The following is a 13,984-nucleotide window of genomic DNA, read 5'->3' on the forward strand; positions in this document are numbered from 1 at the left end:
TCCTACTGAGCACCCACACTGTGCCCATGCTGGGCGAGGGTACAATAGACAAAGAGGAGTAAGACCTAGCTCCCTACAGGGACTTAGGCTAGTGTGACTCATGGGAAGTCAGGTGAAGCACAGAGATCATTTCTTTCTGGATACAGTGTGGTAAATGGAGAAAAAGAGGCTGCCATCAGAGGCACCCTTGGGACAGTGCAAGTGAGAGGTGACATTCTGATGTAAGGTCACAGGACACAAAGACCACCTGACAGGTGTTGAGGGTGGAGGGGAATCACCAAGACTCACTCATGCCTGGACACTGGGGGGGAACTGGTGTCACTGATAGCCTCTGGGTCTCTGGCTGGGAGAAGAGACATGCCTGGGGTTGATCATGTGATCTCAGAGAAGGGCGATCATGTATAAGATGTTAATGGGACAGACCGACTAAGCACTGAACTGTATCATTACCTTTAATTCTTACAGAGACAGAAATAATTTATTCATTCAGGGTCATGAGAACTTGTGACAGCAAAAAATAAACTCAAACCCAGGGCTGCCTGGCATCAAGGCCTAAACCACTGAGGGACTCAGAGAAGATGTGTTCCTTGTCGGGAGGGGGTCAATAGGATGAAGGTTCTAAAGTGTTGAGTGTCTTTAGCTAAAGAGGGAGCTGGGCCCTTCCAGAATGGTTTCAATGGACCAGGATAAAAGAAGACAGAATGCAATGTGTAGAGGAGCATGAGGTGGACAAAGGAGACATTTTGTTGTTTCAACAGCAAGGCTGCAGAGAACAGGAGAGCAGACTGGCAATTGGGGAGGGAAGAGAGAATGTAGAGTCACAGGAGAGTTCACAGTGTTTGTTTGTTTTTTTTAAGTATATGTGCTGAAGTGAGCACAACAGTGCTTTTAAGATGTCAGAAACAAGCATTTTTAATGGTGCTGGGAAAGACAACAGGAAAGGAGGCCACGACTGTAGGAGTGGGCAGCATGCACATGTGTGCAAGACCACTGAGTGTCGGGGGCTATGAGGAGGGTAGAAGGGAGCTGTGTGGTACCTGAAGAACAATTTTCTTGTGTATGGCGAATTTGGCAATAATATGCGCCAGAAGTAAGTGCCCACTGTATTTGCAAGCCGGATCCACACAGGCCTTAGAGAGCAGGCAGGGCCACGCAAAGGTCATCAGGCGGCGCAGCTTGCTATTGCGATTCTTGTTGTTGTCGTGGATGTGGTGGGGGGCGTGCTCCACTAGCAGGGTAGCGTACTGAAGGAGGTAAATCCTCAGGGAGTCCAGCATGTCCGCCTGCTTCTCCGGGTCCTAGGACCTGTGGGAAAGACAAGCAGAAAAGGAACTCACTTCTGGTTCTGAACTGCATTACCTACTAAGGATCATGCAAGTTTAAACTTTTAAAACACACACACGTGTGCGCACACAATATATAACATCAAGTTTCACAACAAGGGAAGCAATGATGCCATATCAATTTTCCTTTTACATGTAGGATTAGAAATTCAATGAACTTATTTCAGTGTCCAAGGGCAGAATTAGAAGTTGTAATGCAGGAAGTGGAGGAACTTGAGGGACAAGGAGGGCCTCCTCTGATACAAGGTGGTTTGCAGGATGGAGTTTCTTATTTCCAAGTAGTTGAGATTTTTTTCCTAGTCAGCTATTAATTATCTAGTCCGGATTTTTCAGCATTAGGATCAGAAAATGCTACCTGGAAACAAATCTCTCAAGAAACTGCTACGGTTTTCTACATCAGCTATCTGATAGATTTCCGTGTTTTATGAACATAAGAAAAAAGGCACACTCCAAGGAACACCCCACGTATCTCTACTCAATCAGGTGCACCAACTGCCTCACTCAAGTGGACATCCAGACCAACTTCCGTCTACCACAAAGTTCTGAAAGGCTGAAGTCTTCTCCATAACTGTGTTTCCATCAGGGTCCCTCTAGCCCCCCAAGTCTCCTCTCTCCTGGATTTGTTGCTTCCCGATGGCCCCACCCTGGGGCCCCCACCTGCCCAGTGTCCTCTGTCTTCCTCGAACACTTGAAATGCCAGCTCCTACTTGTGCCGCGTTAGCAGCATCCGACCCAAAAGACGGTCTAGAGAAGGCAGCACAAGGGAAGGGGCCACATCTGGGTGACCATCTCTCCATCTAGTTGCCCAGAATACAGCAAGTTATCAGTAAGAGGACTGAAAAAGACCCCTTGGGCTCAGCTCACATTCCTAGAGAGGGCAGAGGTAGGGTGAAAACAATAGGAGGAAAGCCTGTGTTAAGGGACAAAGACTATGCAAGGACCAATAAACTGCCAAGTGGAACAACAGTCCCCTTCCTCTGGACCCCAGGATGAAACAGTGACAGAAGTGGTGAGGAATCGAGTCCTTCCCAAGGGCTCATGCGCACTCGGCACACCACCTTAGGAATGCCCATGGCTCACAGCACCCCAGCAGACAGCATGTATACAGAACACTCAACCAACCTCAAGGCAAACACAGCACCTGCCAACAAGGTTCAAAGGCCTGACCTGCATGGGAGAGGACAGACCCTGTGTGGAACACCAGGCAGGCACTTCTCAAAGAAACACACAACCCAGTAAAACCTTTCTGGAAATGCTACTATAAAAATACAGAGACTGTAACACCTAAGGTAACTTTAGACACCACTGCTACCACAACGGTTTCGTGAACTTGACAACAAAAGATCAAGGCAGATCACGGTGACAACCAGATCCGATCTGATGTTCTCACTGACTTGTAATATGTTCCTTTGCAAAGCTAAGGACGAAACTGTACGTCAAAAACTTTGACCAACAAGAGGGGTTTTTACAAAGTAACTCTGATAACATGAGTTTGAATCTACGTCAGTTCAGGCATACATTTGGTTTCTCATTGAAACCTGTTAGTGTGGAAAGTCAATCCATCCTAAAGTAAAGCTACCTTTAAAAATGCACCAGTAAGAATTATAATGCTCTGCTATAAATTAATGCAATCATGAGAAATAAGAGCCTTAGGGCAACAGGTTTATTTCAACGAACCCATTACACACATGCGCTCACACATACACACTTGCACGCATTCTGTTACTCATCTGCTAAGTTACTTTTCATGCCAACGTATTAGTGACGTCACCTTGGTTATAAACACACTGGTGATGCTTTCCGGGTTATCACCTTCTGGATTGGGAGGTCCTAAGAGCTGCTCTCCTTCACCCTTCTCAAAGCTGTATAAGAAAGCAGGATTCAAGATATGCTGCAAAACCTACAAAAAAAATTTTAAAATGAAGGAGAAAAGCAATGCTATGCTCTTCGTTTCTTTACTAAGGCAGGCAAGAGCATCAGTGGGTCACGTTGCACCCGTGATGCCAGATCTTGTCAAGGGTGTGACTAATCATCCTTTTACTAAAGTGGATGACTGGAAAGGTAGGTGAAAACAGGAGGAAAAGTGACGTCAGTCTGTCTAGTCTTCTCATGTCAGATTAGTCATTTTCTAAAAACAAGGACACTAGTAGACTAGTGTTCAACACTGGTTCACTCCGGATCTGCTGTATGCTTCGAACAGTCCACGTTATGTAACTAACCATGAGACACAGCATAACAGACAGTCCCCTCAATTCCCTAGGAAATTGGTTCCAATGCCCATGGCTCCTGCCGCCTAACGGTGGGACTCACTTTAGCTTTCAGCTCATCTCCAAAGTTGGGGTCATTGAAGTCCACAAAGCGAAAAAACAGGGCACGTTTTTGAGCAATGCTATAATTTTTGGGGATCTCTTCCTCCATATACTCTTTCAAGAATGTCATGTTGCAGAGGAAACGACCAGTGAAAGCCCGGAGCAGCTGGAACAGCAATTCTATGTCTCCATAATTCCTTCTGCAAGGTCAAACAAGAAGACAGATTAAGTTGGGGCCAGCTTTAGAACTGCATGCGAGCTCTTACCAGCTCAAAGTCACAATCGGTTCTAACAAGTGTAACTGCACGGGGCCAGTGAACCACAGCTAAGCACAAATTCCCATAGAGACTCTAGTTCAGCTTGCCGGATAGAATAACTCACTCAATGTAAAGCCAAACAGAGGTACCCACTTGCAATAATTCAGCAGACAGTAGGCCAGCAGCTTGGGTTCCTTCCAATTAGTGGCAGCCATGTTCTCCTTTCGGTGTCTTTCTTGAAAGGTTTCACTAACCCACACGCGTCTCAACTGGCTCACCAGAGAATGTTGATTGGCCAGCCAGGAGTCATCATTTTTAACTATAATACTTATGATCTGTTAAAGAAGCGACAGTTAGGGAACTGACAGGGATTCTCTATGCATCTTGCCTAAACTCTGAAGAGTTCAGTTGTTCAGAGAAGAGATGCTACCTTGATGGCCTGAAACTGAAGGTCTAGGCGCATGGTGCTGGTGCTGGGCGAACCGGGACGCACGGCAGTCTGGGTGCCACCAGGCAGCAGCAGAGTAATAAACCTGTTGGGGTTAGCTGCCAGCACATCTCGCAGAGGTCTGGCATCTTTGTGTTTTAAAAAACTCTGAAAACAGAACAAAACAAGCTATTTTAAGCTAGTCAAAACCCACAAAAGCCAAATCCTAAGGTTCTTTCTAAGTCTTTCTAGGCAAGCCAAAAAGTCGCTATAACCACCCTTTAAAAACAAAAAAAAAAAACCTGCTTCTTAGCAGTAATAATACTTTGTGATTACGGATTTCATTATCTCAGCAACTCATTCGTTACCACCACCAAAATCCTAAAGAAGGATTCCTCCATTCAAACTTTCCACATACACACCAATGATGTTTCTAACACTCGGATACATTACAGAAAAATACAGCTGGGGAACTGAACAGTGACGTATGAATTTCAGATTTCAGAGCACTCCAGCTGACACAAATCTGCAGGCACACCTGACTGCAGCTCATCGTGTGCCTACCATAAACATTCTGCTCCACTGGGGATCATTCAGGGTGGCTTCCATCATGAACAGCTCTACCGTCTGTGAGGGGTGCCGTGTCAAGAACTTGATCAGAGGCTCTCTGAAGGGACTGCCGGCCTAGAAAACACATGGAGAAAATGGCATGTTCTTGGGGTTTGAGGCTACATTGGCCTATTGACCTACCGTGGCAGGAGAAGGCATCTCTCCCTCTCGTAAGTAGAGTGTGCTACAGCTATAAGCAAATGCTAACATCAAACATGCTTCATGCTGTTAAATTAATCCACCTAAAACATAACAAGCCAACAGATGGAGGAAGAATCAGAATTAACCCCAAGTTTGATCATTACCTCAATCAACATAGCCCGTTCTGTTTTCATCACCACCTCTAACAAAGGCTTGACCAGAGTTTGAGGTGCAGCTGGGATCAGATGAAAAAGGTTTATAATAGCCGAACAAATTTTCATCTCCTAATGAAGAAAACCAGAAATTACAAAATAGGCCAATTAATTTTAGCAGCTAGAGATACCAATGTTACTACAGACCCTACTATGGTCTAGCTACATTCACAAGGCTAGCCACCAGAAGCAAAGAATTAACATGTAAAAAGCCACAATTTATCAATGTCAGGTTATTGCTGTGGCCCAAGGAAACTAACTGCCCTCTGCACTCAGATTTCATCTGTCAACAGAGGGGCAGAGGGAGCTGTGTACACCTGTGACTGTGCTGTGTCCGTTTTCGAGAATAGGGACAAATGTTGGAAGTGAACTGCTGGGTTGCCTATGCTTAGCCCCCTATAGTGGAGGAAACAAGCATGCCTGTGGCTGTCAGAGTGTTACGGTTCCCCCGCTTTGTTGTGACATCATGGGGTCTTCCCAACATACTAAGTTCTGAGGGTACAGACTCCTTTGGCCCTCAAAACTTAGCACAAAGAAAGTCTTCAAAAAATCCTTAAGTATTTATCCTGAAAAATTAAACATGAATGTAAATAAATGACTGACCACGGTACGAAGTATTTGTCAATCAGGCCTAAAGATGAAGCTGACAAATTGCTCTACTGAATCATATCCAAAATGTGAAGTGCCAAATTTCTGCACTTTTTAAGGTGCTAACAGCTCAGTGGTCAATCACTCCTGTTCCAACTTTCTGTTCTCAGTGGCAGTTCCCATTGTGTGGTATCCGCCATTCAAAGAGATCCCACATGGCCGGAGCCATGGCCATGGAAGGGAAGACTCCCTGATGTACTCCCCTGCCTTGTGTGTAACAGGATGTCCGTCACACTAATGACAGTAAAATGGGGATGATGAACACTCGTCACAAGGGACCACATCCCAGGAACATCTGAACATATTTCCCCCAAAGCCTCTACGGAGAAAAAGACTAAACTGAGCTGGGGAAGAAATGAGAAAACATGGCTTGGTGTCACCCCACCTCTCCTGTAGAGTTCTTTTCTACAGAATTTCCAGGTCTTCACACAGAGCAAGCTCTATTCTGAAATTACAATGTGCTAATCATGACACTTTTGTATTATGGTTTTTGTTTTACAAGTGCAGTCAGGGAACCACTTCTTTTGGTCTTCATGATAGCACCGGAAGACAAGACTGACAATGTTATCATCCCCATTTTACAGCAGAGGGAAAGCTCGGGGCTTGACTGTCCCAAGTCCCAGCGCTGGGACTACATCGGTGTGGTGTGCGTGAGCAAGAGGTGCAGGGGGACCTGGGCGCTGAGGGGCAAGGAGGTTTTAAGCTCCAGGCAAGTGGGCACTTGCGAGTGTGAAATGAGCTCCTCCCATTTCCTAGCAGGTATGCTATTCTTTGTGTGGTTTCCTTCTAAAAGGTTGTTAGACGTGTGAGCTCGTACAAACATGATGAAGAGCGAAACCCAGGTGAATCTTAGACAGTATTGACATTTTGCAATTCTAACATGTAGGAAACCAAAGAACTTAGCATCTTGCTTTAAAACATCCTAATAGGAAACATGCTTGGCATCCGGACAGTTCACAGCAATGGTACTAATACAACTCCGCCACAGACAGACAATACGGCTCACTGCACTCCAAGGCACAACGCACTCTGTCCACCACAGAACCACAAATCACAGCAAAACCAAATGCGACAACACCCCCTCCTGTGCCTCCACTGAGATTCTCACCTCTACCCCTTCCATGGCAGGCTGAACCAAAACAAAAATTACAGCATGAAAAAAGGCAACAAAAAGGTAAAAAAGAAAAGAAAAAGAAAAGAAAAGATAAACTGTTCTTCACAGTACAAGTCATAAACTGACTTTAATAGGGTTGTTCTCACCTCAAACTGACAGAATGGAGACAAGGAACATCTCCCGCACTCGGAAATGCTCTCCTGAGGATGGGGAGGAAAATCATCTTTTTTCTATTTATGTTATTTACATAAAAACTTCCCATATACTCATACACAGTAAAGATTATTGGGGGAAACAAGACAGGAAAGACAATTATCAAAAAGCACACACAATAATTAACAAATGCTCAACAGCAAAAAAAATACACCTTCCACCCTTCTGATGTCAAAACAGAGCCCTTCAGACAGTGTAGGATAGAATACCTCCCTTCCCTAAATAAAATTTAAAACGCAGGAATTTCAGAATTCTTGCCCAGGGGGAGAAATTGTCAGACCTTGTGGTAAACAAATGCATTTAAAAATCTGGTTTTGTTTCGAGTAAGCTATGACCTTATGTGCAGTGCTGACATGAAAGAAAATCTCTTCCTCTCTCCCAGCACAAGTCAGAAGAGTACAGGTGGTTTAGCTCCCTCAACTGGGCATGAGTGAGGCCCCCACACGCAGAGGAACCCACAGGCCATGCTGCGCCCACAGATATCTGGGTTATTCTGTGAAGTGAAGCTGTGTATGCACACAGACTTGGCACATGTGGTCGTGAGTCCTCCCAAGGGAGTTTAACGCCAGAACCAGGCAAGCCTTCCTATACATGGTGCTCATGCAAAGCTCTGATCATCACGGTACCCAGCATTACAGAAAACCCCGTGTTTGTTTTATTATAGTCAACTATTTAACAGGTCTTCAGTTATGGGTTCTCAATTATGTAATGTTATTTGGGGATTCAACCAAATGGGGACAAACACGATGTAAGATCCATACTCAATTCTGAACATCCATAAAAAATTATCAGAGCTCAAGAGTACAAAGGCAGCTTGGCCCTGGGCTGAGGTGATGAAATGGTGGGGACGCTGCTCCTGGACCCCAAACACCACAGCCTGAGGCCATCCTTGCAGAGCTGGGTGTTTCCAGGCCGGTCAAGGAGCAGACTCCTACGGTGGTCACCACATGTTCCTGCAGGAGTTGGGAGGACTTTCTAAAACCCACAGCTCCGTCTCCTGCCCACTGCCCCTGCCCCATCCAAGGAGCCCTCCAAATAACTTGCTATACAAGTTTATGGAATCTTCCTGATCTAATGGAAGTAATTCACCTGCCTCGTAGGAGTTAAATGTTTATTCTAGAACTGTGTGTTGCAGAGTTAACAGATAAAACAAACATAAAACTTAGAGCAAAAATACCTAGTGGATGAGACGGGGAGGAAAAGCACAGAGGCACCTGTACCTACTCCCAAAAGTTTAGGCTTTTAAAATACACTCTGCTCTTCCCCACAAAGAGGTTCCTGATTTTTCCCTGTGTATATAAGTAACGAACCTTCAAAGAGGTCATGGTGGTATAACACTCCTAAAAAAAAGTTTAAAATCCTGGTTTAGTTTTGCTTAGTTGGCTGTTTAGAAGCGGCAGGAATAGAGACTTACATAAACAAAACACCTTGACACAGAATGGTCAAAACAAAGCATAATTAAGCCAAAAAAAAAAAAAAAAAAATCCAAGTTGGGATGAAACACAGCATCCAACAAATAGGCACAGGAAGACAAAAAGCCACGTTGATTATGCCTCTGAAAAGCTATAGAATCCCCTTATTAGGACACTGCCATACAATTTCACCAGGTTTAAGAGGAACTTAGGGAAAACACGATCCTACCGATAGAACAGTCATCAACTTAAAAAGTATTTTAAAGGAATATTAACTTATACAAAATAGATTCAAAACAGCAAGAACCATTATTTTTAAGAGCAAAATCTTAAAATGACCAACATCAGGCACATAAAAAAATTGAACTAAAGTAGTTTTCCCTTAAACCCATAAAAAATGTGTTTTTGAAGTACTGGCCATTTGATTTTTGGCAAACAGTTGGGGTGGGGCTTCAGACCTGTAAACATACATGCAGGTATTTATGTGATGCTTTGCTACACTATCCTCAGTGTCTGAAGTCCTGAAATCTATACTTAGTTTCATGAGGCGGTGATGATGGGAAGCAATGGGAAACCACAGCTGAGGAATGCACCACCATGCAGACAGCAGCTGCCAAAAACACTCTAGAAAATGTACTTTATAGCAAAACTAGTAAAATTGAAATACTAATATTTCAAGCTTCCCAGAATTCTCATCAACAAAAACGTCATATTAAGGTGAACAAAGGAGATTTTAAAGAAACACAAAAAGAAATGTTCAAGAATTAAGAAAAATAAAGGCAAAATGTAATGCTGGTAAAAGATGTTCAACACTTTACACGGACTATGATGACATAAACTGGGTTTCTGACCGGTATTTTACTTAAAAGCACTGCTCCAATATTAACATTGCCAGCAGCAGTGCCCGGCAGGGCTGCCCTTCCCAGAAGCAAACAAGTCACTCACGTTTCCGTCGCTCCTCTGGCCCCCTTTGTGGGTGAGGACCACCACTTCCATCCACTTTCGTAGATGTTGCTGTGGGGAAAAACAACATCCTTAGACACTTTTCCCCTCACAGAGGATCAGTTCGATTCCACACTATTCTTACATGAAAATTCATATGTAATCATTAATTTCCATTATATTTAACGTAGGATGGCAGTGTTCATATTTGAAACAGCCCAACCACTGCTCTAGAGAGGAGGGTAACTAGCATCTGCGTCACGTTCTATGAACAAAAGGCTGAATTTATGCTGATAGAAAAAAAAAAAAAAAAGTCCTGAAACCTGATCATTCTAGTGCTAGCATCTTACTGCTGTCCTCTTATTACCATGTTACTTGGTGCTGCACCTGTTCATTGAGCGCCTGTAGAAGCCGGGCACCATGCTAGGTACCTGGGTGGAGAAGTGAAAGACAGGCAGACATCATCCTATCCTCGTTCCTCAGGTTCAAGTGGGGAGAACAGGTAAAGGACACAGGTGCCTGCTGTGGAACAGTCATGCTAAAGGTTATGAAAGAGGAACAGGAATCAGCTGGAGAAGGCAGTCAAGGTCAAGGAGGGTCTTGCACACCAGGCAGAGAAAAGGAAAGGCAAAGGCCCTGAGTCCACCAACAAGAAGGCTGGTTGCTATGTATGGCTAAGGAGCAATGGGCATGGGGTGGGAGGAAATGGTGGTGGGCAGGTGAGATGAGCATGGTCAGAGGCTGTACAAATTAGGGCAAACAGGAACCACTTCCCTTCTGTGCAGAACAAGGGCAACTGTTAACATGGTAAGACTGTGTTCTACTCCAAGACCATGGAGGAGAGAGATCCCTGAGCCCAAAGCAACTCTTATCTGACCGGGGCATGCAGCAGGCAGCCTCCCAGCCATGATGTCCAGCAAAGCCTGGCAGATAGGCACTCAGAGCCTACAGGTAAAACCACAAGACTATCCAAATAACACAACTATCTTCATTGTCTCACACTGTCCAGACTTGTTCTTCAAACACTGAAGCCCTGCAGGAAGTTAACTAGTTGTTTTTAAAAGGACTCCATGGTAAAAGAGACTTGGGGACACATGACTTAAATACACTTAGACTTAAATACACCTATAGGGCCAGTGTTCCAAATAACACACACTGAGAAACACTAAAATCTATATGCTTTCAAAGAAACTAAGTACACTAAGCTATTTGCCAGTAAAATTCCTGGAAAGATATTAATCGCCAAGATCTACATTCATGAAACCTGACCTTACTACAACAGCTCTTTTGCCAAAGATAAGAGAGGAACAAAACCAAAGGAAATGGAAGCAGCCAGCTGCATCACCTATCCTGTTTTCAGATTCCCCAAAGGAAAAAAATACACTAATTGTACATAAGTTCACTTTTAGTTCAAGAAGGAGCTATCCACCACAAATAACTACATGAGAGACTTCAAAGTCAAATATCAAGCAGTTCAAATTTTTAAAATGGCAAATTTTCAGGATTGTGTTCATGGATACCCATTCTACAGAGTAGGGTGTCTCAGCTCTTAAAATTATGCTGAAGGGTTGAGCTGCTAACCTTGAAAGCCCATCACACTCGGGAAAACAAAGGCTCAGAGATAGAGCACAGCTCTGAAGACCAGGACTCAAAGGGCAAATGTGTGTTTGACCACTGCACCACCCCTGCTGCAATGCAGCAGGCATGAACACATCAGAAGACCCATCCATGCCACACACGCAAATGCCCTGTTGGCAGAGACCTCGGGCTGGACTCTAGCAAGGTGGGGGCCAGAGGAACACAGCTGGACAAATGGTAGCTTCAGTTTCTTTATCCAAGAACATCAACATTCTCTACATTTAGAGAAATTTTAACCATTCTGAAAATAGCTACCATGCCAAAGAAGGGAGGGAAAAATCCTCTGAACAAATCAAAAACATAAACCCCCAAACTTCACTCTAGGGAGAAGACGACTCCTACCCCAAGTCAGAAACTATGGATTGTAAAGTGGTACAGCAGTCTCTTCACACTGTTCTACAGAATCTGTTCTAATACCATTCACTGAATAACTCTCAGCTCACAGCCAAGCGTCAAGGGTCAGCCTGGTGGTAAAACCACCCACTAGCCACAAGCACATCGCTTCTGGCAGGCATGCAAAGGCAGCGAAAAAAGACAGCGGAGAGGGAAGAAATGAACATGACAACACTGGGATAGTCGGCATACATGCACAGGTCTCACACTGAATGGAGGATAAAATGCATATCTGATGTGCTCTCCTTAGGAAGTGATACAACCTCACCTACTGTGATCACGTCTGTTAACGTGCGCATGCACATACACTGGTAGGGAGGGTGTGTATACACATCTAGAAGTTAAACAGGAAAGAGCCTTCCAATTCGGGAGATTTACTCCCATGGAATACTGTTTCCCGATAACACTCTAATAGGGCATCAGCTACAATTCTTAGGGCCAACTGTAATACTACCAACTCCAAGTCAGGTGTTCCAGTCATTGTTCCTTTTTCAGGTATCTGCAGGTACGAAGACGCAGTAGGTGACAGAAAAAGCTGTATGGTCCCCACACATCCATATATCTGCAACTCTACATACGCTACATCTATATATGTCACCTCACCCCCACTTACAGCTAGGGTAAAGGTGCACCAAAACCAAAAAAAAAAAAAAAAACCAACTATCTTTGGTGTCCTGAGATGTCTAAATGGCCAAAGGCCACCCGAGAAACAGAAGCATGGGAAGTACGTACACGTCCACAATAACATACCATGAAATCTTAAGTTATTTACGAACGTCTACTTACTGGAAGCAAAACTGAATGCAGAAGAAAGTTAACAGCTGAACCTCCTTCATCTGCTTATATTCAAATTTAAACACTGTCTAACAGGTATTTTATTTGCATAATTATTTTCTTGGTAATTTTAAAAACCCAAAAAACTCCTAAAGTTCTTACATGTTTTTCAATACATCACGTCTATAATAGCAAAAGACTGGGAGCAATCTAGACATTTGTCAGTGGGGGAATGGTGAAGCGAATTCTGGCATGTCCACATAATGAAATATTACATAGCCAGAAGACAGGTGGCTCAGCGGTTGAGCATCAGCCTTTGGTTCAGGACATGATCCCAGAGTTCTGGGATTGAGTCCCGCATCAGGCTCCCTGCATGGAGCCTGCTTCTCCCTCTGCCTGTGTCTCTGCCTTTCTCTCTCTGTGAGTCTCTCATGAATAAACAAAATCTTAGAAAAATTTTAAAAAAAGAAAAAGCACTTCATGTTCTGATCTGAAATGAGCAGTAAATAGAAAGAATATGACCCGTGTGTACATGGTGCTGCCTTTTGAGGGAAACAAAAGAATTATGTATGTCCTCCTATAAATGTAAAACATCTCAGACAGACATACAGGAAACCATTATCACTGGCTATCCCCGGGAAGGGGAGATGGGCTGCTGGAAGACAGGGATGGGAGGAGACGTTCACAGTACCCCTTTCACACCTCCTGAATTTTAACCACCCCCATGTTACTGCCCACCCCCCCCAAAAAAAAGACCCTTAAAATTTCAGGTTGAATACAGAGTATGTTTAAATGTAATATGGCTTACCATCATCTGATCACAAAATTTATCATTGAAGGAGTTTGGGAAAAGCCGGGTAACGGAAGTCAGACGATTCACGACGTTCAGCGTCAAGCTTCGATAATCCCCCAGCATCATCAACAAAGGCCGCATATGTGTATGTATTTGATCTACTTCTATGGTAGCACCTTCCAAAAACTATTTAAAAAGAAAGGTTATGGAGAAAAATAGACAACAAAATACACTTTATAACAGAATGAACTCATTCAGCTCTAGCAGCAAGATTTTATTTTCCGTGAGAAAATGAAATATTAGGCAAGCACATTCTAAAAGTTTATGATGAAGAAGACTAGTCATTACTGTCACTATTTTAATAGGCTCAGTGTTACTGGGAAACAAATAGAGACATTACTGGAATCCAATGTGTACTAACAAGAGGCAGCCTTCCAGGTGCATGAACCAGGTGAACAGGAAGAGCGCTGAAGACAGACCCTCGCCCGCACATACACACGTGCATCCCACTCACCTTTCTCATGCAGGCTTCCCCAGCCTCCTGCAGCTCACTGTTGGTGGAATTCAGGGCCTTGAAGAGTGCAGCAATAATCTTCTCCCTGGACTGAGGAAGGTAATTGCAGGCAGCAAGCGCATCTTTCGGAAGAGAAATCAATGAGGTTAATCAATTTCATTATTAACCTTAAAAAGATATAAACAATTTCCTTGTCTAAAGGCTCTTACCAAACAACACAAAGTATGAATCACTGAACCACTTCC

General features: G+C 43.9%; 1 protein-coding gene across 1 annotated transcript in view; it reads right to left on the reverse strand.

The window, feature by feature from the left end:
- The window catches only part of TRRAP (transformation/transcription domain associated protein), a 115,261-nt gene that overhangs the window by 55,637 nt on the left and 45,640 nt on the right, over positions 1–13,984 (reverse strand). Inside the window, 12 exon segments of the mRNA XM_038539452.1 lie at positions 1,038–1,305; positions 3,110–3,243; positions 3,654–3,852; positions 4,063–4,244; positions 4,340–4,504; positions 4,901–5,020; positions 5,251–5,370; positions 7,055–7,075; positions 7,207–7,260; positions 9,631–9,699; positions 13,241–13,411; positions 13,740–13,861. Coding sequence (XP_038395380.1) covers positions 1,038–1,305; positions 3,110–3,243; positions 3,654–3,852; positions 4,063–4,244; positions 4,340–4,504; positions 4,901–5,020; positions 5,251–5,370; positions 7,055–7,075; positions 7,207–7,260; positions 9,631–9,699; positions 13,241–13,411; positions 13,740–13,861 — 1,625 coding nt within the window.

This window comes from Canis lupus, chromosome 6, assembly GCF_011100685.1.
Source record: "Canis lupus familiaris isolate Mischka breed German Shepherd chromosome 6, alternate assembly UU_Cfam_GSD_1.0, whole genome shotgun sequence".
NCBI lineage: Eukaryota > Metazoa > Chordata > Mammalia > Carnivora > Canidae > Canis > Canis lupus.